The 25,606-nt window shown below is 36.6% G+C and overlaps 1 protein-coding gene and 1 long non-coding RNA gene across 2 annotated transcripts in view; both read right to left on the bottom strand.

Annotated features, from left to right (window-relative positions):
* Positions 1–9,784, bottom strand: part of erbb4b (erb-b2 receptor tyrosine kinase 4b) — a 186,278-nt gene extending 176,494 nt beyond the window's left edge. The window contains exon 1 of the mRNA XM_088003702.1: positions 9,763–9,784. Coding sequence (XP_087859828.1) covers positions 9,763–9,784 — 22 coding nt within the window. The remainder of the gene's footprint in view (positions 1–9,762) is intronic.
* Positions 9,785–10,158: 374 nt separating this feature from the next.
* LOC106912431 (uncharacterized) overlaps positions 10,159–25,606 on the bottom strand; it is an 86,041-nt gene continuing 70,593 nt past the window's right edge. Inside the window, exon 2 of the long non-coding RNA XR_015761761.1 lies at positions 10,159–11,537. This is a non-coding gene — a long non-coding RNA (uncharacterized LOC106912431). The remainder of the gene's footprint in view (positions 11,538–25,606) is intronic.

Below are 25,606 nucleotides of genomic sequence, written 5' to 3'. Positions count from 1 at the left end.
TCTAAGGTTTGCCAAGCTTTGTTTGCTCCGTGAGATCAGAGGGAGGATAATGATGACACAGAGATTATAAACTAGTTTTTAATGCATTTCACAAGGGGTCCACAAGAATATCAATGTGTTCAGTTTAATTCCTCTGTTCACAGTTTAAGCACGGCACCCTTCTCCCCGTGTTGCCCTTTGTGACCTGTTCACCTTTCGCCAGGATTCTGTGTTGAAGAAACATTATACACTCAAGAATGCTATCAGATTCATCCCCCATGAAAAACCATAAGAACAGTAAGATTTTTAAACATGTCGAGCTCGACTCATCTCACAAAGCTGTTTAAATCATCTAAAATGGAAAGAATGCAAACAACAAAACCATTGATAAAAGACAGGTATCACTTATTGTTTGCAGGTTGCTACAAGTCATGCAGACATCACATTAGGCATGTGGAAGAATATGATCTGAAGAAATTAAATCAAAATGACAGTTTTTGCCCTGCACTGTCATTCTGGTTTGCTTTGTGTGATAAAAAGTAACATTGCACATCCGTCTAAAAATACCCCTATCTACAGGGTAAACACAATGGTGTCAGCATCAAGCTGTGGTAATTCTCTTCTCTATCAAGAACAAGAGAACTAGTCAAAGTAAATGCAAGAATGAATGAAGCTAAATATGGAGGCTTGCTAAATTAAAATCCACTTTAGCGGAAAGGATTTGAGACAGAGTCTGTGTTAGTTATCCAATATTCAAATGATCTTTAAAGTCTGTGGTGTAATGCGGAAGAAATGTCGATAATGGAAACTGCTGATCATTTTGTAAGGTCCATCACTCAGACATGGGTTAAAAACAACCTAAGGTTTAATAGGTAAATTTGATTACTTTAATGTGTAATCTGTTACATTACTCAATTCATCCACATTCTTAGAAAAGAGAAACCTTCTTCTTTTTATTTTTTTGTCCTGTTTTTTGGTGTTTTGATAGGAATTCACTGCAAACCTTAATACATCCAGTATAAACGACAACCTTAAAGCAAGGTTTGTTATGAATAAGAAAAATTAATTGAAACTCAGACTTGAAAACAGGGCCAAGGCAAATATAAATGAAAGAGGAGCTTTTAGTTTCTTGTTCTTTCTCAGACGGCCCTCAGAAGCGTCCAGACAAGGAGGTATTCAAGTGCTAAATCCCTTTAATCTCACACATCAAAAACCAACTCATGCAAATCTCTTGACTGTCTATAACTACTGAATAAACTTCTTTATAATCAGGAAATGTTGCAAGCTGTTTACTTATGTTTATACCATCTAAATTCACCTTTCTTACTGCACATGAAACAAAAGCAGGTGAGGAAAAAAGAAGAAAAGCTATTTGTTGCAGACAATGCGCCTGCAACTCAGCTTTTGTGAAACAGCGCAGTGACACAAAAGGATAAATTGGTGTCACTGCTCCTGTCCACCTTCCCATTGGGGGTTATCTCCCCTTCGCATCACACCACCATGCATCTTGTTTGATGGCTGCAGGATACTGTTCATGTCAACACAGACCTGTAGTTTTATGCTTTTGACCTCACGGAACGGCTCTCTTGTGAACACTACCGGAGGAAATACAAAGTTCAAACCATGCATGCATGCACCAGTGCACTCATCTTAACACATTTAGGCACAAATAGCAACTAGCCACCTGAAAAAAAAAAAAAAAAAATCCACACCTGATACCATGCCTTCTTACACAGACATTTGTGATTACATTTTAGAAAGGTTACTCAATCAAACCATGAGCTCATCCTGTTTGTCCACATGAGCTCTGTGAATGCTTAGCAGTCCATGGAAAGTGAAAGTCAGCCAATGTTACAAATAAGATGGAGTAGGCATGGGAAAATGATTTTGCTTTGTTTTCATTAAAAAAAAGTGTAAAGAAATTACATCACAGTTGTGAGTTTTGGAGCACAAATCTATAAAAGACGGCAAATCTTTATTTCAGCCAGGCATCAGAAATGTTGATCCATATTAATATAGTAGCATCACACAGTTGATGCAGATTTCTAAGCAGGACATCCATGACACAAGTCTTCTATATACCACATCCCAATGAAGAGCACTAAAGAACAGTGTACTTCATTTTTATCATATTAATATACACCTCTATTAGAAAGGATGCATTATCATGCTCAAAGTAGTCATTAGAAGATAGACAAGGTGTCCTCATGGTCAGCAACAGTACTGACTAGGCTGTCTGGTTTGAACAAAAGTCAGTGAATACCACGGGGTCCTGAGTGTGCCCCCCAAAAAATCATTCTATTACAGATAGTTAGATTAGGCATTCTGTAAGCAATAAACAAAGCTACACTCAAAATTACTTGAACTACGTATCTTCTGCTATCCGACAATCAGTTTGAAATCCAGTGAATTGTATTTCACACGTCTAGATGTTTGAATGTTGCCTTACAGGAAGAGGTCACCTTGCATGTTCTTTCTGTGCATTCATTGGTCCTCTCGATGTTGTCCGGATTCCTCCAGCAGTCCAAAGACATGACTGATTAATTAGTTATTCTAGACCGCCTTCAGGTGTGAGTGTGCACATGCATGAATACGTGTTGCTCTGAAATGGACTGGCAAGTTGTTCAGGGTGTTCCCCCCACAACTCTGCAAGGGCAAGCGAGTAGAGACAGTGGAAATAAACAGTGTTATCAATTATTGCAAAACTCCAACTGCCACTTTATTCATGCGCTTGACTGCAAGTGTAAGTGTAAACTGAAATGTATTTACAGATAGCACCCCAAGCTGAAGGTGTTTTGTACAAGTCAGCACTGAGAATCATTCTATTTCACAGTTTTCCCTTTTCATATTGCAAATGCTGAGTGAAGGAATATACAAAAAGATGTTTGCGGTGGTCTTTTTGTAATGAATTAGGTGCCAGGAAAGATTCACTTTAGGATGGTCTTTTAAAGCTAGGGGGTCCTGTGGTAAACAATCATATTTGCTGTAAATCCTTATGAAGGTCAGAGAAAAATATAGTGGAAATGAAATGGCTAAACAAAGAGAGGAAAAAAAAAAACTAACTTCAAAATGAGAATAACAATAACAATGTCGAAGGATGTTTAGAGCAGATCTAGAAAAGCATTACCTGGGGGGTGGGGGGAACCCTGCAGAAAAAAAACTTTAGAATCTTGAATCTGAAATTACCAGTAACTTTAGTTTGTTTTCACCGGCCTGCACCCATTCTGTCTTCAATCAAGTGATGCAGCCTGTTGTTTGAGCCCATTAAAGAAGAGAAATGAGGATATCCTTGTTGAGGTGAAGTACCATCTATTGTAATGTAGCTAAACATCCATTTTCTTTACACCCTTGTCCCTTGGTGGGGTCGGGAGGGTTGCTGGTGCCTATCTCCAGCTAGCGTTCCGGGCGAGAGGCAACACAGAGACAAACAACCATGCACACACACGCTCACACCTAGGGGCAATTTGGAGAGGCCAATTAACCTGACATGTTTTTGGACTGTGGGAGGAAACTGGAGTACCCGGAGAAAACCCAGGCATGCACAGGGAGAACATGCAAACTCCATGCAGAAAGACTGGGGCTGGGAATCTAACCCAGAACCTTCTTGCTGCAAGGCAACAGCTCTACTAACTGCACCACTGTGCAGCCCACATGTATATCCTTGTAAGAACAAACACAACTATGAACAAACGTGTTTTTTTCTGTTTTTAAGGACTAGTTCAGGCAAGTATTAGGTTTTGCAAAGTACAATAACAGGGCTTTTGCAAAATCTCTTCATTGTACTTTTTGTAAAAATAAAAAATTAGCATACCTTGCAACATATTGCTTAAAGTTTTGGTGTTACTTATGTGATGCCTTGAAACCAGAGTATTTTTAATCAAGAGTGTCATACTGTTCACATTTCTTACTAGCCGCTGCCTAATGCAAACCACTTCAGCCTGTTTAAATTTCAGCTTGTGTATAATAAATCTAACAATTTGATGCTTGCCAATTTCATATGCGTATATGCAAAGAAAATGATCACTACCCAAGCATGACAAACACACTTCGGTTATGCAGATGAGAAGAGTGTGTACACAGCCATGTTCAGATAAATTAATTCTGAGAAAACTAGGTGAACAATTAGAAGGGAAACCAGAAGGGAAAAGTCTACGGGGATGTTGGAAAGTGTGATGTGTTTACTTCGATACTCATTTATTCCCATTCCCAGCTTCTGTTTTTGAGATGCTCAACATTTTATCATCACTGTTCAGGCCTTCTTTAACATGAAGCTTTTTTTCTAATCTTAATTATGCATTACATTATTTTTTTCACAAGCATCTTCACAAGCTTCCCCGAAATCTGAATTTTATTTTTAAAAATTCTTGTTAAATTTGAAAGAAAAAAAAGTATTCTTGACTCCAGATTAATATGTTATTGATTCTGAAGACCCTTTTTGTGGTTTTGCAGACTAAACGTTTTAAGCAACTCTTAGTTTCTAAATGCAGTGGAAACAGTACAAAAAAGATGCATTGCATATCTATATTTTGGGTCATTAACCCAAGCGTTAGAGTTGTTCTCCCATAAAAAAAAAAAAAAAAAAAAAAAAAAAAAAAAATATATATATATATATATATATATATAACTTATTTTGCGCTTACACAAGCTATGTTTTTTCTTTTACAAAAACCGTAAAAGAAATATTTGGGATTTTTTTTCTTTTTGTTTGTTTTTAAAATACACATGTTGATGTGGTTTTGCATTTAATATTGAAAGGAGGTTCAACTGGCACTTGATTAAACCGATATATTTTTCTCCGTTTTTAAATGTAGCTCGATGTTGAAAGTAGAAAAGTATTATCTTATGCCAGCACAGAAAGAAAATACATGTCTTTCCCAGAACGTTGGACTATTTCACTTTAAAAATTAATTCTGGTTACATATCCTTTTTTTCCAGCATGGGCTTATAAGACATGAATATTGAATTTCATTCATATCCGCAGAGTTCTTTCAGATAGTTCGGAGTTTTGCATGCACCCACAAAATCAGAATGTATACAGTCCATACATTAAGCTGTTGTTTCTGATATATTTTGCAGAGCTTTTCTTATCTGCTTTTCTATTTCTTTCCAAAGAAGAGTGTCACGCACATTCTTTTGTAGATTAATTATGTAATTTGTCTGGTTTTGTTCAATTGATTCCACTCATATTTACTTGTTTTGTGTTTATGGTTTTATTACATGGAACCATTTGGAGTTGTGTGGCAGGTGTCTCTTTCACCTGCCACTGTCCCCTTACATAATTATTTAGTCCAGGCAGATACACAGCATCCCGCCTGTGGGGTCACAACCCGTCCTTTCACCTTCACACCTGCCATCCATGGGTCAGCACTAATGAGTATCAGGTCAGTTGAAAGGGAGGCTAGGTCAGCCCAATGACCTGCTGACCCCAAGCTATGAGACACGCACAGGCTGAGCTCATCACTGAAGGAGACACAGAACTTTGATGTTGTGACCGTTTAAGGAAGGAAGAAAATAAATGAAACTGAAAACTTCCACCAAAAAAGTTGAATGCAAGCCATTGTTTGGGCACAGGTATTTCATACATCATGCTCCCAGTCATGAAATGTACAATGTGTATGACTCTGAAAACTTAAACTTTTTCCAACTAAGAAATCAAACAGCATGCTTAAAGTTCTGCTATTGTTTATGTGAAATTAATTTATCTGCTCACAGAAAATGGCTCTATTATTTGATGCTTTATAGAAACTAGTGTTTAAATTTTGTCTGAGAACTTAAACAAGAAAGTGTAAGGAATAATAATTGAAAGCAGTTCTGTCTCAACCAGAACTCTTTATTCTCAATACTGATCTGATTTATTATTCATTCGTAAACTGAACTGAACTACGACTAGGCAATAGCCAGTCAAGTGTTACAGTCCAACTTTTTATTAAAATTTGAAAATCAATCCCATGTCAATGCATTTAAACTCAATAGCTATAAAGCATAGTAAAAAATAATATACTATATCTTAGTATTACAGTAAACACTTATTTATGTTTCTGCAGTTTCTCTTTTCCATGATAGTAAAAGAGTTTTTGATTTGGCTGGTCTGCAGGCAAATCCATCACTTACTCATTGCATTGCAGTTTGCTTTAGTGCTTGGCTAACTTTAGTAAATATCATCAATGGCTTCTAGAAAACATTTTTGGTGTGGTTCCAGTTAATCATATGGGGACAAAGTTTCTGTGTTGCTCTTTTGTCATTTCTTTCTATCATGTACATGGGTTTTGCCTCAAAATGATTTTAAAATGTCCAACATGGAATGAGGGGTTGAAGATGGCAGACCAATATTACACCTCTGATCCACACTGAAGGTTTTTTTTTTTTTTTAAATGAGTGAACATCGTGGCTAGTAGGGGGTGATATGGGATAAAGACTGACATGTACACTGTGGAAAATGCATCAGCAGCACAGCCTGCAAGGGTGTATAAATCAGCTACATCATATCATCATCCTGTATCAATGTGTTTTCAGGAAAATGCTAATTAGCAGAATCTGACGCAGATAATGATATGTTGAGGATGGCATAAAACAACTTTGCTTGTATTTAAGGCACTGAATTCATTTGAACAGCCTGCCTACATAAGGATCGCGAGACAGCGATTGATATGTAAAGGTTTTATCTTTTGCAGATGAATGCTGCGAGTTGTAATTAATGCCCTTTTGGTTCCTTGCAGCATGATACAAAAGTACCGGCAGACTGTGATTTTGGCAACTCAACTTGTGTACTATACAAGTACTAAGTAATCAACATGGGTCTTCTGCTTCCCTCAAGGGGAATGTCATTGTCAGGCTTTTATTCAAAGTGGAAAGCCTAGACTTGATCAAATAAATGTTTTGTACGTAGGCACTACACTAAAAATCAAGTTATGACTAGAAAACATCAATGAAGTTCACACCTCACTTAGTAAAGCTTAGTTGATACCAACCATTGAAGAAAGTTGTGACTGAAGCCCTGATCAAAACCACAGATTGGATTGGTTCTCCCGATTTGGAAAAAAAATGTTTACCTGTTAAACAGAATCAGGACTCTGTGGTGGAAAAGCCATGAGTGAAAACATCCCATCTCACTTTTTTTTTTTTTTTTTTCCCCAAATGGAGCCCAATAAAAAATAAAAACTGAACATGGTTCATCTTTTTTTATTAAAAGCAAGTCACTTGTGGTCACACTATATACACTTCTGAAGATCGATCTTGTGGCATTCAATGACTCACAAGGGCTTCGCACTGTGGATCTGCCAAGGCTGAGTGGCAAACGGTCCCAAACCAATTTAACCGCCAAGTACAAGGACTTGTTTGATTTTACAACCAAACAAATCTTAATAATACTGCAAAAATGACTATGTTTCCTTTGTTTTAAAACCCTTCTACCAGTTTTTATGTTATCTTATACTTTCTTCATTCCAAGAAGTAGTTTCTCTCCATAAAATTCCCCCTCGAGTCTTGCATAGTAATGAAGTCATTTATTCCAGAATTGGACTTAAATCCTCAAGGCTCTTTCACTGTTTCCAGAACTTTCAAGCCTGCAATGACTTTAAATCATGTGGCATGTTGTGAAACACTGGTGATATTTTGCTATTTACATTTGGAATAAATTAGCTAAAACATTTTTTTTGTTTCATATTTTTCAAATAATGTATTTTGCTGCAATAACTGCTTCAAATATTTTGGATATGTCTATCAGTTTACACAGACAAAACTGTATTCATTCCTTGTAGATAAAGAGCTTAAGCTCATTCAGGTTGTAAATGGATCTTTCTGTCACTAGTAGCTTTTGTGTGTTGATCAAAAAGCTCCTTTGTGGTTTCACTACAGTATGACATTCAAATATTGGCAAAAAAAAAGTCAAGTCCTAAGCTTTTGAGGAGCAAATCTTAGTCAAATATCAAGTCGGTGAGGGACCAGTTAAATTGAAGTCTCAAGATTTTACCCAAATTCAGAGACACATCTCTACTCTAGAAAAATGTTTCAGTCATTAATCAAATCCATGAAATCTAAAAACTCTAATTTAAGATTCCAAACCTTTTCTGTAGTCCTTAGGCCAAATTTGTTACATAACTATTTAATAATTATTGTTCAATCTATTAGTAATGATTAATATTGACTTTTGGCGAAATACACTACTTTTTATACAACCGTTAAATCACCTCATCCTCTTTGTGACACTCTGCCCTCAAGAAGTAATCACAACTGTGCACCTCTATTAACCCTTTAGCAACATTTTCACCAGTGTTGCACTGAGAAGTAATTTGTACAATGAGCTCAACAAATGTGCAGGTTTGGTAATTGCTAATTGCTGCTGGCTAGTCTGAAGGAGCTGAGTGGGGGGGTTGCGGGTGATGACTGCTCAGTGAGGCAGAAGCTCAGAAACTTGGAAACGGCAGTTCAGAGGAAGAGCTTCATCTTCAAATGTGGTGCTCCCCCCCTTCTACCTCCCCCGTTTGCACATCTGAATGTTTGCCATGGGAGATTCAAGGATTTCTCAAACATACATGAAAGAATCAAAGGAAGACTCCAGGTATGTTTTGGATGAGGTATAACATTATAATATCATGGATAGCTCAACAAATTGTATTTCATTATGCATCTTTTAATGTTTTGTTTTAAAGTTATTGATCTTTTGAGTATGTGTGAGTTTCCATGTACTTGTCACTTTGCTACTGACACGGAATTGTCCCCACTAATGGGAAAAATAAGGGATATTTTATTCTAAAAAATATATATCTTTTTATTATCCTAACAATGAATCTGGGCAATGCAAAATATGTTTTACATACACATTCGCTGTTAATTGTTTTTACCACTGATCATAGGAAGCAATGGAGGAGGTCGTTGGTCACTTTATCGCTTCCTTATTTGGTACAAACGGAGCAGTCTGCTAATGGACATTTTCCTCCATTAATTTGTTCTGCCGCAGGGTTGGGGTTGAAAAATGAAACTTTGTGCCATGTTCACTCATCACCAAATTTGTACCTGGGAAAGCAGACTAAGTCACCTCAGAGCTTTATTGACCTTTTAAAATTGCTTTCAGAAGGAGTGATTGTTGTAGTGTCGGCACAACTTGCATCTGAGTTTTTGGGAGACCTTTGGCTTTTCCTGTCCATCTGTCTCAGAGGCAAAGGACCTTCCAACTACACTTCTGTTGCTTCATGGGCTAAAGATAGAACCACAAGTTCTGTTTCAGAAGTACTTTACATGTTAACAGAGCTTTTATCACCCAGCTGACTGTTTTATTATCAACCAAGATTGTTCACTATGCAGAAGAAAGGAGTTACATCATTACATCACTGCGGTATTAAAAATGGGGGCAACTTCAGGGAACAAAATTGGGTTCATTTCTGTGAATTTTGAATTAAATGAGTAATGTTTAAATAAAGCATTTTTTTTCTCGATTTTATCAATTATTTTGACAACCCTACTACAAGATATTTATGCACTACTTTGTGCCTCTTGAATGCTTGAAATCTGAATAACATGCATAGAATTGTATCATCATAACGTAACAATTTATCAAAGTTGAAAAGGTGTGAATACTTTGCCAGGTACTTCTTTTTATAAGAGGGTAAAATTTAAGTAAATAATCCAGAGTTTATTTTTGGTAACTTAAATGCCACATGCAAAAAAAGGAATTAAAATATAAACACTTGATTTAGCCTCTTTAAAATTACAACATTAATCCAATGTTTTTTTTGGGGGGTTTTTTTTGTGTGTGTGTGTGCGTTTTTTTATACATTTCATGTTTACCTGACACCTTACTGTCAACCATCTCTAAGCCTGCAGTTATCCCTGCTGTAGGGCCCACACAGAAATCTCTCCTCAGCTTATGCTGCTGAAAATGAGGGACATGTAATAACTTCATACACTATTAAAAGTTACAGGAACTAAACTAAAAAAAAATAAATAAATAAAAACACACTGATACCACAACCCTCACAAAGCTGGCTTAGTCACAGATTGTTTCGTCCTGAGGCAATGGCTTTTCAGGTCTGATAAGCGACAGAGTAAATATTAGTGTCAGGTTATAGATCATAGTTATTTTACCCATAAAGAGAGAGTGGGTGGTGCAGAATAGTAGAGGGAATCAAAATGTTGCCCCTTATACAAGTAAATTTATTTCAAAGTATTGGCACATACTTGCCTTTTATGATTAAAATCATTTATTTGATTTGTGATTAGTCAAATTCATAAGTCACCCTGGTTCATTGTTCGAGTCTTCAATTTAAAAGGGAGAGCTTTGCTTTGCTTTGCTAAAACCTGATGTGAACCCATCAATAGCCAACTACGATTTAGCAGTAAACTTTCTCGTGTGTCTGAATTACTGTGTGGAATGCACGTCAAGTGAAAATAAAAAAATTAAAAAGGGGGAAAACCATAATATGCAGTTAATATGTTTCATAATCTAGAATTTACCATACAGATTATGCAATAATTAAAATGTTGACTATAAAACTTTTGTCACTCTCTTTAAAATATGTTTTCTTATTTCTGTCTTCTTCTTTGTTGTTTTTTTTTTTTTTTGCTTCATATAAAGCTCAACCCAATCACCCAGCCCGTCTACCTCCACCTACAGTTGGTCTCTGTACATTCAGCTGCAGGTATGTTGAGCTGCACCTACACATCGCAATATAGATAGAAACAAGACAGCAAATCTCCCCTGTGTCCCTATTGAATGACCTATTTTTCTTGCACCGTATCTTAGAAATACAGTTCCAACTTAGAAAAGTTACAATTACTTACATATGCTCAGACAAGCTTCTAAGCCACTGAGCATGAACACGGTAAAAAGCAAGAGACAAGCAAATGAGATCAAAGTCACAAGCAGCCTACAAATCTGGAGGCCAAAGAAAGTCAAGTGAGGTACATTTTCTGTTCAACCACTGAAACCGCATAGCAATGCAAAAACACGCCTTGATACGTCTCTGACACGTCCTTATTACTAGACTAATTATAGTATTAAAAATAATAAAAATCAGGGTCATGTTTGAGCTTGATTATTTTGCTTACTGAAGTAAATAATCAGACAATCAAGTATTACCTTAAATGTAAAGAAGAAAAATGGAAAAAGAGTGTTTGCTTTAATATAATATAGCAAAAAGCTGTTAGTGAAAAAGTAAATAAAATATGCAAGTCTGTATAGACAGCTGCTATTTATCGCTGCTTTTAAGCAAACAGTAAATCAGGCAACCTTCAGGTGACATACAAACAGATCAACAAAAATATGAAGGTCACCCCAGCATAATATTTAGCATATAATGTAAATACCGAATGCAAGCATGTAAAAATAAACATTGGGGTGAATAATTTTCATGTGGCAAAGTGCAGCAGTATTTGAAATGAGTCCAGACACGGTGTATGTACATCTACTGTGCGTCCATTTTCTTCACTGGAATTTGTGTGCATGGATCCAGAAAGAACGCTTGGGCTTGTCGTCACTTTTCAGTTCTAATTAAAACAGAGCTGCAGTACTCATCACATATGGCCATCATTGATGACATGGGATGACAGAGTCAGGATGTTACCTGAAAGACAGAGGGAAAGACAACATTAAATAAATCAAGTCTGAGTCAATACCTTTGATAATATTCCATCATCGAAATATATCATTGAATTTTATTCATTGTAAAAATGCATGAACGCCTCTCGATCTTTACCCTTTGTGTCTGGAAGACACAGTTTTGACTTGAAATTCGATTTGAATTTGAGCAGAGTGTCATAAAAAATAGACTAAATACTCTGAAAGTTGCCCTAAGGAAGAGCTTGAGTCTGCTTTTCTCTGTCTTTGTTTTTGTTATGCTCTCCTCTTCTTTTGTTCTCAGATTCCTCCTTTACCAGACAGACTGGTTGCCTATTTGGTTTGGCAGTAGCAGCTAAACGTAATCTCGCTAGAACAGAGGTCCCGGTGATGTTTAACCCTTTCAAGGCAGCAAGACGGGGAAATCAATCACTACTTGTGTGGAAAAAAAATATCCCCATCCTGTTAGCTGCTCACTTAACACCTATTCCTGTGCTGGCTGTCATGGAAAGGGAAACCCAATGGAAGAAGAAAGAGGTCAAACTCATTTAGGCAATCATGAAAAAAAGGGGAAATGTCACAAAAACAGCGACTTCAAATGACACTGCTGTAGAGCCTTGTGAAGAAGTACTGCAAACATTATCAAATAATCAAATGAAACAATATTTAACCTGTTGCTTCGATTTTAAACCATTTCCAGCAAATACTGTGAACAGAAGTACACCCAAATAGATTGGTCTCTAACTGCTTTACCAAAACACAGAAGTTCATAATCAATTTCAGGTAATCTGCTCAAAACTGGAGTAAACCTTAAAGGCGTCATAAGCAAGATGGATTACCTAAAGTTGGACAGCAAGCCACTTTTTTATTCAATGGATGGATTGATGACCACTCTACTGAAATTACCAATGTCCAGCTAATATTTACTATTTTCCTAAAAAAAAATAATCTAGTCTAAAAAAAAAACCTATTTATGATATTTAAAGTAAAAAAAAATATTGTCCAAGGAAAACAAAATGTCTGAATAATTGTAAATTATGGGTTTTGACCTAAAAGTATAAATAAATCTTTTTTATTTTTCTGTGCAAAATCTTATATATCCGCATCTGTGTATTGTGATTTCGTATAGCGTGTATATCTCTGTAAGAATGTTTACTTTCAAGTTCCATAAGTTAGCTGGAAACAGTACTAAATATGGAATTTAGTCTTGTAAATTTTCAAAGGCACCATCTCAGTAGCCAGTAGCTGCAATTAAAAACTCTCTTGTGCAAGTATTTGGCTGTCATGTTGCTCAAGTGCCAGGGGATGCTACCTTCTGGTCAATTCTGGCCTTGGAAATTGTTCGAGGTTATCAAAATAGAGTCTTTGAAGCAGTGCCACAGTCACCAGGGAGCTGAATCAATGATTGCTCACACTTGAAAAATGGTCACCAACTGAAAATAAAGTGGGAATGTCAGGGACAACACAACAGAGACCAGCCGCACCACCTCTCCGCTGAAGTTCAAAATTCTGTTTATGATCCAAGTTTGCTCATTTGCTCTTTTCTCTTTCATCTCTATCTCTTCTCTTCTTTTTGACACAAGAACTGTACATGCAGCGCAGAGTTGATGCCCCTTGCAGTGATAATTAATTGTGACTCAGGGCCAAGAAACAAGCCTCTTCATTTGAAGATTAAGCAACCCAGTGTCCAGCACTTAGTGCTCTTGGTTTTAATGAGCCTGCCCCCCCCAACCCCCACCTCCAACTCCAGCTTTCTCCTCGGTTCCGGCTCTTTTCTACCTTTTTTTTTTTTTTTCAAAAGATGACTCTGCCAATAGGTGTCCTGTCCTGTTGCTTTCCAAAAATACAAATAAATAAGGCATGTCTTATTTGATGGCACCATCAGCGGGTTGACGACGTTGATGTGCTGTTTGCTTTGGTCCATAGAACTACAAACAAATACAGTTGACCACAGAGTTTAAAACTTTTAGCACACCATAATGTGAACCTTCTGAAATACGTTCATGGTGAGAACTGACAGGTATCAAATGACACCCCCTGCCTTGTACCACTGTGTTTTTGCCCTAGATCCAGCACCCACTTTGTCTTGTTGAGGGTCTTTAAGTGTTACATCCCACCTCAAATATGCTAAGCCATCTAACCATTGCATAAGTTAAACTTGACGACGCTGTTCCTACTCCACTTGGCAGGTGAGAGGTGGAACAGTGACAGGCTGTCTTTAATTCCCCTTGCCGCCTCTGTTCTTTCAGAAATAAGAGATGAACAGACGGCTTGTTTTGAGTGTGAGAGCTGAAATGTCTTTTCCTCCTGAGTTTATTGCTCTAGCAGTCTTTAATTTACATTGGCAGCTTTTTGGGTTCATTTCCACAGTGGGGTTCAAAATGCTACGATTAGTTTCATCCACAAATGCTGAGCGGGGTCACTCCTTTCCACAACACAAGTGTCACGTTGCTCTGGTACCCACTGCTGCAGAGACTCTTCACAAAGCAAAGATTTTCAGTAAAAAAAAAAAAAAAAAAAAAAAAAAAAAAAAAAAAAAAAAAAAAAAATATATATATATATATATATATATATATATATATATATATATATATATATATATATATATATATATATATATATATATATTTTTTTTTTTTTTTTTTTTTTTTTGTCATGGTGTTTTGAGTAACTTAGATAAAAGCCAAAATCAAACTCAGCAGAAACATGTAACTAACAGACTATATGGGGATTTAGCAGACACACTTCTGTTTTCTCACTTTTTAAGCAAGTGAAGTGAGAAAACGCTGGTCTCATAACTCATGACTATTTCACAAATGTTTAATGTATGAAACGGATTTAAAAATCCCTTCAAAATAAGCAAACACTCAATTAATTTTTTTTTTTTAATTTTTTTTAATATTTAAACTATGCAAAATGTCTTCCAGGAGAACATCAACCACAAACATGCACATGAAGCAGCAGCTAAGGTTTTATCCAAAGTGCTTCAGTCATTCACCCATTCACCCACTGATGAGGCAAGCTTGTGGTTGGAAGGTGGGTGAAGTGTCTTGCTCAAGGACACAACAAAAGAGGCAGAGGAAGAGGTGATTGAACAAGCAACCCACCCCCTGCTGTAAAGAATCCATAGAGGTTGTTTTGTATTTGTGCCTCAGAAGAAATCATTTTTAAATTCTCTTCAATAAGATTTTTCAGGAGATACTGCCTCTTTATTCTCAAACTGTCTGCAATGATTCAAAATCACAAAATAATACTGTGAAGACGAGCTTAAATTTAGATAAGTTATAATGCTAAGCATTTTCAACCAAATTGGGTTACTTAGAACTGTCAGTCAACTCCATACCAGGGCCTTTGTTTTGGGTAAAGGTCTACCAATATAATTTGTTTTTGTGCTGGTAAAGGCAGTGGACACAGAAAGGAGGAAAATAATGGTGCCAAGAAACTACTTGGTTCTTAGAAAAGGCTCCTGCTGTCAAAACATTTTCTGAATCAGGCAGTTGAAGTTCATCATTATTAGCCACATGTGCAGACTAATGGAGACACAGTCGCATAGAGGCAGAATGAACTTCGGTTGACAGAATAAGAGAAAGCAGTAATAAAAAAAAGAAGATTTGCAAGGTTTTGTAAAAATATTTTTGGAAAAGGTTTTTAATAACTAGCCTTTGTCATATACAGGTAATTTAAATAGCAATAAATTAAAATAATTGTCCGTTAAAAATGGCCTTTATTTAACAGTAAGTGGACTAAAAGAAAAGCAGACAGAAGAGGAAGACATGAAGTAAATGGCCCACGGCCAGAAATCAAACTGTGGACAAGAACTGTTGCCTCTGTAAATGGTGTCCCTGCTCTACCACTTAGCCATGCGGTACCGCAGCTTACTAGGAGGTTTTTAAGTCCCACAACAAGCTGTCAAAGCTAAAACATGTTACCTCCCTCAACCAGTTAGTTCTCCACAGATATCTTCTAAAGTAGCAAAGCTCACTACTCTTAATTATTGGGTCACAAGGACAGGCAACCTCTCAAATCACTTCAGCACAAATTGTCAGTTCTTATCCGACAAGCAAAGAATTTAAATGTGGACATGAAAATGCTGATTTAAATCATCAGTATGAACTCACCAACAACTTTGAAACTGGTGATAGCTATAAGCATAGCTATTTTACAAAAACAATCGCACTGAATGCGGATAATCCGTAATAATTCAGTTGTGCTGAATAATGCTTAAAATCCCCTTCTTTGACACGATTGTACAGCTGCTTCTGGGTATGCAAAATGCACAATTTCAGCTGCAGGGATTTGGATAACTGAACAAAACAGAGGTCTCAAGGGGAGCCTGAGCAGCGACATTCTGCCTAATGAAGATGCATTAATAAATACCAAATAACACAGGTCATTAAATGTCATGCGATACCCTGTAAAAGCTTAAAAAATTACAAGAAATGCTGGTGAGTAAATGTCTATTGATGATGCAAGGAACCGAAAGCATGTTGTTGTGCTTTATATTATATTATTAGTTGTATAACACATTTCAACAACAAGGCATTTCAAAGTACTTTACATCACAAAAACACAAAAAGCACAAAGTCATGCAACATAGAATCAACAATCGAAACATTGGATGTAATCAAGTGCCATCGTTAAATTCTTAATCGATTATTATCCTTGTATATTCTTGTTAAAAAAATGGTTTGCCCAGTCAGTAAGTGTAAAGCTGCTTTGATTTGGGTATAGTTTGGAAGTTTGAAAGGCATCCTTAAGAAAAGCCCCTCAGGAAAACACAGGGCAGTAATTTCCTCTACCATCATTTCCACAGAGGGCAGCTTTGGCTTCCATTCTTCCTCACCTCCTTTCTCACTTTACACAACGAAGACAGCCAATATATGCCAGAGCGACATATCCTTCCCCCCGATAATGGAATTGCCCGGCTGTAATAATAATTTGAATTTCACACCCTGCTGCCTCAGTGTGGAGGGATTGCTGGAGCAGCAGCATAAATTAGCCTCCGTGCACAGGGCTGATCGATGAGTGCCCCGTTCACCACCTATTGATTTGGGACAACTCTTGGGCATGCAAGTGTACCTTGCATGTCTGCAGTTCCATGCAGGCCACTTTTTCTTTTTTTTTTTTTTTTTTTACTTAACAGAAAACAGCTAAGTTTGTATTTTGGCTGCCAAAAGTAACAAGCTCTGGTTTAATGACAAGACCATCATTATGCTCGATATGTTAGCCAAGTGGTCAGATCTAAATTCCATAGACAATCTATGGAACATTGTCAAGACAATGGTGAGAGACACAAGAGGAAACGAGGAGCTAAAGGACACCATTAAAGAAATCTGGATTTCTTTAACATCTGAGTTACAAAAGCTTATTGCTTTGAATTACTATTGAAGTAATTCATCCAGAAGAAGTCCAAAACAAGTACTGAGTGCATATACTTTAGATCACATGGGCATATTATTTCAGTGAGATAATATTCTGTTTTTTAAGAACCTTCTTTTATTAGTTTTATTTAACATTTTTTGTTAAACTTGATTTTTGGGATTCCATTACCTTTAAGCCATCATTATCATAATGAACATGTTTACAACGTAGCCCTCTGTAAGTCATGTAATTCCAAATTATGAGTTTCATTGGTTGAATTGATGATATTCTAATTTATTGAGATGCACCTGTATACACTACGCACCACACATTTCCATTATGCATTCATTTTAATTTGCATTTCACCTTCCATATGTGAAAGATGTAAACTTGAAATGAATTCACAAACAAGTACGAAACAGTTTTCCAAAGGATCACAACTGCAGAATGGGAACATCTGAGGCCATATTTAAAGAATCAATTTTACAGTTGGGCCAGGAGCCAGAATTAAAAGCATATGGGTGCTCCTCTCAGATGGAAAACACACCCTGACCAAAATACAACGTTGAAGTATTGAACAATTCATCAAATTCACAAATCAATAGGTCCACAAGCACCGAAATCCTTCAGAGTAAAGAGACAGAAGAGGTAATTTCTCTGACCTTTCTACTATAGGGTTGTGACTGTTGGTGCAGTGGGGAGATTGGAGCCAATAATGATGAGAATCAATTCTCAGTTTGAGTCGTTTTTCCTCAGTGTGAGGGTGTTGAGAAATTAATGAGTGTCCTAACCCCCCCCACCCCCCTACACACACACACACCTCACCCTGCCACCCACATGATAAGGCAAGTGTAATGTGTGCTCACAAGCGTCCACACATTACAATAGGGGTGCATTAACAGATTCAGATCAGGCTTGTCCTGAGGCAAGGTTGTGTGGCATTGCAATGCTGAGACAGCTTTCTGGGACTGGCTCATTAAAACAAAATAAACAAAAGTAATATAAATAAATAAAATTATTTTTATTGCATTTATGAAGTCAGCCTGTGGCAAAGAACAGCTCTAACACAGACTATGAATATTTTTTTTTTGTCAAATTGACTGTTGTTGAGATGTCCAAACATTACTATGGGGATCATTAAACATATAACCTATTTATATTTAAAGCTGGAGCACCACAAGAACTCGGAGGACAATACTCTGAATTACAACTGGAAATGTAAAAAAATCAAAACAAACTATTTTAGGATAGACTATTCATTTCTGTTTTGAAGTAGGGTGTACTCAGGATGCAAGCTTAAAATTTACTAATCAGATAATTGTGAAGAATTTCAGATATTTGGTTTGCGTAAAGTGTTGACCTCGCCAATTTAGTTAATTTCATTTTATCTTTGAAACTGTAGGAAGATAAAATAATTGTATTCAAAAAAAAAAAAAAATAAAGCCTTCTGCTGTGACTGATATTAGAAAAAAGAAACAACTTTAGGGCACAGTTCTAAGCGAGAGCAGATGTGTTATAACAGGATTTTAAAAAATATTGTCGAATGGTTAAATGGTTTAATGGTTAAAGGCACCTTGAGCGTCTTATATGAATGCTAAGCACAATTAAAAATATTTAGCTTGAGTAAGGTTAGGCTTAGGCATTATGTTTGATTGGCACAGTGTGCATAAACTTGTGTCTCTGTGTAGCCCATAGATAACGTAGAACTGACCTTACTCTACACAAATGTAAAATTTCCAAAAAGCTACCAACATTGACTGAAACCTCAGCGATGCAACAGAGCAATTTTGTTGTTGTCCATTCAAGTCTTCCTTTTGTGTGCTTGAAGTTTTGTTTTCGCTTGCTCTCACAGCATAAATAACCATGGACACGCCTTAAGATGAAAGAAGATACAGTTTCCTTTTACATTTATCTTGTGTAACAGTTATGGGCTAGGCGGCTAACTGCGATATCAGAAACCGGTTCTTTGAGGAGCCTGAGGTGTGAATGAAAACACAAGGAAACTGTTTTAGTTAGTGTTTCGTGCCAATGTATTGAATTTTTTTTTTTTTGGAACAGGGAAAAACATAAGGGGAGAAAAAAACAAACAAAACAATTACAAATGCACAGTGAGAGACAATTCAAAATAAATGCAAAGATCATAGAGTTCTTTTCCTTTAGCTCGCCATCCTTTGGTTCAGAAGAGGATCTGATCCATCATATAAAAAAACCCGACCTAAAAGGCCAGAAAACCCATTAAGTATGTTATCAATGTACAAACATACAAATACAATATTAATTGCAATTATTAAATATCTAATAATTAAACATTTCAATTAGGTTAAATTAACCATAATTTAAATAAAGAATAATAATTTCAAACTAATCAATTAAGGTTAAACTTGAAAAGTTGAAATCAAAGTTAACTTCCAAAATATCAAAGAAAATAAATTAACTCAAATACTCAAGCAGTGTGAGGAAAAGAAATTAAATAAATATACTGCGCAATATCAATTTAAAATGTAAATGTAGCTACATCCTATTTTATACGTTTCATTTCAAAAGTGCCAAAACACGCACAATACCAGCAGTTTAGTTACCTTAAAGCAGGGAGTGGGGCGCACCCAACAGCGATCAGCTGTGACCGCCCAGGTACAACGGCAACTGTTCTAACAAAACAATGCTCCAATGAGCAATCAAGCAGAACTGGATGCTAAACAGATACTGCTATGCTATGAACAAAACTCACCAAGAGTGCAAATCAATAGTTTCAGAGATTTGGGTTGAATTTCCAGGGTGAAATCAGCAGGATGCCAGCAGCCAGCCACAATCACAGTGAACAGGTGATGTTGTTTAACCTGGCTGGAGGCGGGGCTTTAAATAAGTTGAGGAGTTTGGGGAAAACAGGAAGTGGGCCCGCAAAAATAAAAGTCTTAATTGACTAACTGCGGGTTACACTTGCATTTCTGTTCTTTCTCTGATTTCATTTTAAAACACTAATTGACATGAGAAAACGTCTAACTTTGAGTCGTCTTTACTCTAACAGAATTCAAAAACAACACTGTTGTTGTCAAGTATGACTGGGTAGTGTGATGGTACGGTGAGTTCACGGATAGAAAAAACGCATTGGATTTTTGTGTTTCTGTCTGGCCAGATACCAGTCAGAGAAAATCCTGATAATTGGGCAATTCTGTTCACTGGTTGATATTTTGCTGCATCTTTAGTTGACATAAAACTGTTTATGCATGGTTAGTGAACGTACTCTGAAGTTCTGTGCATTACGGTCACCTAAGATAATTAAGATCCAGTGAAAAAAATAAAAGTCTCATCAACTAGTTACCTTTTCTTTAGGTTTTTGTATTACACAATTGTCAAAAACGCTCATAAATACAGCAGACCCCCATCATTTGCAACATAGTTTTATTATGTATCAAAAGAGAAGTATTGCTGAACTCAGACATTATACTGGACATATTTTTTCTATTACTCTGCAAAAATTATAAGCATCTAAAAGGCTCTTTCAACCTCTCAGCTGTATTACGTATTCCCGATTTTCCTCAGAAAAAGCAGAATCACAGGCTCTTACAAAATTGCAAAAAATGCAGTCAGGAATCAAGTAAAAAACATTTTGTAACACACTGTAGAGCACTTTTAAAGTATTCTGAAAAGCAACTCTAGTTTACAAAATTGTATTCTTCTCCCTTCCTTCATCCTCCCAAATTACCAGCCATCAAGGTGTGATATTGTATCAGGGACACACCGTCCTTAACCTTACATCTGCCTGGGTAATCAAATCATGGATGACTTCAGTTCAGTCTGATATTACACGGTTCAGTTGTACAATGGAACAACATTTCATCTGTGATTTCCTGGCATCCAAAAAAAAAAAAACAGAAAGAAAAAGAAAAAGAGTATAAGCTCAAAGAGATCGTTTTTGAAAAATATAAGACTTTTCATTTCAGACAGTATATCGAAAGATTTCTGGTTGTAAAAAAACAATAATGCTCACTCGACTATTATGCCCTCCCTCTCTTCTAATGTTATTAAATCCTCCCAATTTTTAATTAAACTATTTACCAAAGCGAGGAAAAAAAGTACTTTTAACAACAAACATCTAATCAACTATGGAAAAACCACACCATGGTGGTTTCCAAGTTACTAAAATGTGCACCCAGTTGCAGTCCTCAGCTCACTGGCTTACAGACTTTTGTGTGGTGATACCATATGGTGTTTTCTAATGAGAAGGTTTTTGGGTGCTGGTAAGAGTGTTTCGCTCTCACTTCCTCTCCCCACAGGAAGAAGTTCCCTCCCAACTCATAAGAAATTCACTGCACATTGTTGGCCCACTTTGTTAACGAAAGTCTTCTTGAATCATTGAAGCTGCGAGTCTCTGTTTCAGTCAATCCTCTGTGCACTGTGGGAAGCTTATTAACCAAGCCAAGGCATTACAAAAGGATTTTAGAAAGAGAGAAGCAATTTTCTAAAGCTCTGTACAAGGTCCTGGTTTATTATCCAACTAACCCTAACCCTTAAACTTAAGCCAAGTGCATGTGCTGATAAGAAGAGGTATTAAACTCTCTCTTATTTTTTGTTGCATCTCTGTGAAATAGAATTTACAGTACCCAAACCATACAGGCTCCCATACACAACAGCTGCAGATTTACACAAGTGAGTGAGATGTGATGCAGTTAGTAGCAACAGAGACATCCTCAAGATTCATATCCTTGTTAACTAATGGTCATCTTATGTAGAAGCAATAAAATATCAGCTTAAGTCAAAGGAATTCTATTTTCTTGAATTAATGTTTGGTTGTGTCACCACTGTTTGAGAACAGCAAGAGATCATCTACAATGCCTGGTAAAGGTATTCATACTCTGAACATTTTTTATTATTTTTCTCACATTTTCAGCCATAAACTTTAAAGCATTTTTGCAGGAATTCTATGTGATAGAACAACATGAAGCAGAGGAAAATTGTGAAGAGGACGTGAATACATTCATGGATTTGAATATTGAAAAAGTTTTTTTTTTTTTTTTTTTAATTGCTCCTACCTATAAACATCTAGGAAATACAATGTTTACCAAATCAGTTTGCTGAATAGTTTAAGTTGAGAAACATTGGACAAAGAGAAGGCTACACAATGACATCCCATAGAGTTGGTAGCACTGTTGCTTTACAACAATATCATGTTAGTATCACAAGTTTGTGGCGTTAACATGATATTGTTAAGGCTTCAGGGATACTTTTACAAACCACCAAAAGTCACAATTTTAGAGCTAAAGTTAGTGCGTACATAGCACTGGTAAAAGAAAAAAAAAAAACACACACACATCTTCAATTGGGGTTGAAACATACCTGTATTTGTCAAGTGTCCAATAAAATATTAGAGTAAATAAAAATTAGTAATAACTGCCTCTGAAAGTATATTTTTTGTATTATGTTTGCATTAAGAACATTTAAATTCATCTTGATAATTAAAAGCTTGCTCATTACTTATCTGGAATGAGTAAAATCAGAATAAAATTTATTCCCCAGTCTCCTGGCTGTTATCTACTAACAAGATGACCCTAAAAAGGTATGCCTCACCTTCTAAAAAGGGCAAGTGATAAACATTTTCTCCAACCTTTTGCTCATAAATAAGCTAGTCAAATGAATTACCTCGTTCATTTGACGTTTAACCAATTAATTATGCAGTGTGCTGTAGAGAGCTTGAGAGCAGGGCAGTTCCATTTTTGGCTCGTCCAATGGGCTGCTAACCCACCCATGACATTGAGCACTCCTCATCAATCTTAATGAGCCCGGCATCACCACTGGACTTAACAATGGCACTAACTCATGCATATGCAAAGACATGAGTAAAGACCCATACACCCGTACTGAGAAAACGCCACTTGGCTACTAGAAGCATGCTCGGTTCAAAATCATAGTTTGCTTAAAAAAGTTCACACCTCTTTATAGCACAAATGGATAACCAACACTGAACAATCTATATCTACACAAATATTTGTGGTCAAGTGAGGACATTTTCCCAATGTATAAGTGTGAAAATCTGCCAGTGGAACTTGTTCTTTTCAAGAATTGACTTAAATTATTGACTTAAAACGGACTTATTTTTGATTTGGATGTGGTTCACATCAAGCTTAGCATACACTCTTTCAGAATCTGTAAATAATTTAAAACTTCCCCAGGGAGACTTGTTCCTAGTCTTGTTGCCGCCAGTCACAAACTACGCTACAAAGACATTTGTCCTTATAATGTGGTTGTCAGGGACTGCTTTGACATGCTTCAGCATGTCGTCAACATCAAGGCATCTTGAGAGAAAAGCACAGAAAATGCATTTGCCTACAGCAACAGAAATAAAACCTGTAATTGAAAATTATGGGTGGACCACAAAAGCTGATCTATCCAGAAACACAAACCTACATAAATAAGGACTTCAACTAGGTCTGGGAGGAGCCGTTTCACAGCTCCTTTTGAAGGAACTGCACCAAAGACAGATGAAAACATACAGAATATGTCATTTCAAAAAACTTTGCACAGATTCATCACTGTTGGTCAATTGTCTTGTGTTTGTCATTGACTGTGGAGCAAAGAGTGTCGCTGAAAAATTAGGCTAAATTGCAATACTCACATGCCTGGTAGTGTCATTAGCACTTTCTTCCACTATGCTAGCAAAGACCCTAGAGTGGGCTGACGCCATTGACCAATGCAAAAATGTAATCAAATATGTAAAACATTCTGCTCCACAGAACTGCTCAAAAAGCCCTCAAGCATTTGTTTGAGACCTGATGGAATTCAAATTATGATATGCTGAGTTCTACATTAGAAAAGTATGAGAACATTTCTGAAATACTGATTGAATTGAACAGATCAGCACTGTTACAACTTTCATCAAATTATAAAAGGATGCCACTGATGACTTTGAGTTAGGGGCCGAACACATTTTGATGGACCATTTTTATGGACCATAAAAATGGTCCATGAAAATGGTCCATGAAAATGGTCCATCAAACTATCGGAACACTGTCACATGGCAAGACCCTTTTGCTCTTGGAGGTCACCACAATATGTGGGTCTCACAGCTGATAGAACTGATGGGGATGAATGAAACACCAACACCTCTCCATATGATGTACAGTACTGCAACCTCCTTTACTCCAAAAATGAGCTTCCCACAGAGGCTGAGCCCAGTTAGAAAAGGTGTCATGGGTTACATTGGGTATAGTAAATGTTTAAATAAGTCTAATAAGTTAAAAGAAATGATGACATTAACAAAAAAGTATGTGCATGTATAATAAAATAATGAAACAATATAATCCTTAAAAATAATCATGAATCAAAATCAACATATAGTCTTTCAAGCCCGTTTAGGAATGAAAATATGACCGACTTCATCCAAAGGTGCAAAACATCATTCAGATCATGGGGTTTGATGCTCCCTGGAGAGAGTGCACTGCCACCGAGCTAAATAAGAAAATAAACAAATGCATAAAAAGAAGAAAAAGAAGAAATCCGACCAGTTTGATGAATAGGAAGGTTCCTCCTTCCTCTGGCCCACAACAGCTGATGAAGACATAACTGAATATCATCTGTCTGACAACCATGTGAGATGCTTCAGTGGTGGACATTTTACAATGCTTTCCTGCGTGGTCAGAGATTGCAAGGTTCATCTTGAGTGTACCTGCACCCAGTGCAAGTGTATCCAATACATTACTAGACAGAAACATTAGTCTAAAGTCATTTCTTAGCACTGCTGGGGTCTTTGCCTTAAGAGATTTTATTACCCTTTCAATGCACCTTAGGACTTGGTGACATTGTGCCAATACCAGAACTATTTGGGATTTCAGCTATTACCCTCTTAAAATGTAATGGAAATAAATAAACTGTCCTCACACCCTTTTCCATCACAATGCCAGCAACATGGTAACTTTTACTTTCATTCAGGCTGGCAATCATAAATAAATCAAGAAATCAGAAGCTGACAATGCAAAAAGCACCAACAAACTCAGAGATGTGGAGTACGGCTGTATTGCATTTTTATAAAGTAGAATGTTTTGCTCCACTGACTGACCCACTGTCACCCCGGCACAATTTTCCTCAACTATGATGTTGCTCTTGTCTTATTCACCTACAAATTCTAAATAATGGAAGCAGAGTGAGAGTGAACACACTATCCAATTTGGTAATTCACGAGCTGACTAGACAACTTGTGTCTATTTATTTGGGCAGGGGTGCTGGACATGCTTGCTGACAAGCAAGTAAGAAACAGAATCCATCAGGGAATTGTTTTCTTTGTCTGCTTTTTTTTTTCTTGCAGTAAAATAAGTCACAGGCAGAGATTGTCTAATGTAAGTAAAAACAGTATGCTTATTTGACAGAATTGTACCTTGAAAAAATAATTCTTAAATATAAATAAAACTAAGGCATAATCTTAATAAAGACAACAGGAATATATGACATGTTTTTAGGCATATAGATGCGACTTGCTGATGTTCAAACCAGGCCTCAGAATGAGAAAGAAAAATGATAACTTTGGACATGTTGAAAATTGAAGAAGGTGGACAAGAGAAAAGGAGCACCGCGTCTAATTGCTGAGAAGATACAGATCACACAGTCTTGCCAAACTTAGAAAATAGTGAATTGTATAAAATGTGTGGTCTGCAGACCCTCTTCTTTTTAACTGTGATATTGAGATGATGAGGTAGGAATTTGAGGTAGGAGGTGAGGTAGGCGAGG

The sequence above is a fragment of the Poecilia mexicana genome, unplaced genomic scaffold (genome assembly GCF_051168715.1).
Source record: "Poecilia mexicana isolate PSO_F unplaced genomic scaffold, ASM5116871v1 scaffold_2, whole genome shotgun sequence".
In the NCBI taxonomy this organism is placed as follows: Eukaryota; Metazoa; Chordata; class Actinopteri; order Cyprinodontiformes; family Poeciliidae; genus Poecilia; species Poecilia mexicana.
The sequence above is the reverse complement of the archived record's forward strand: the minus strand, read 5'-3'. Positions and strand labels throughout refer to the sequence as shown.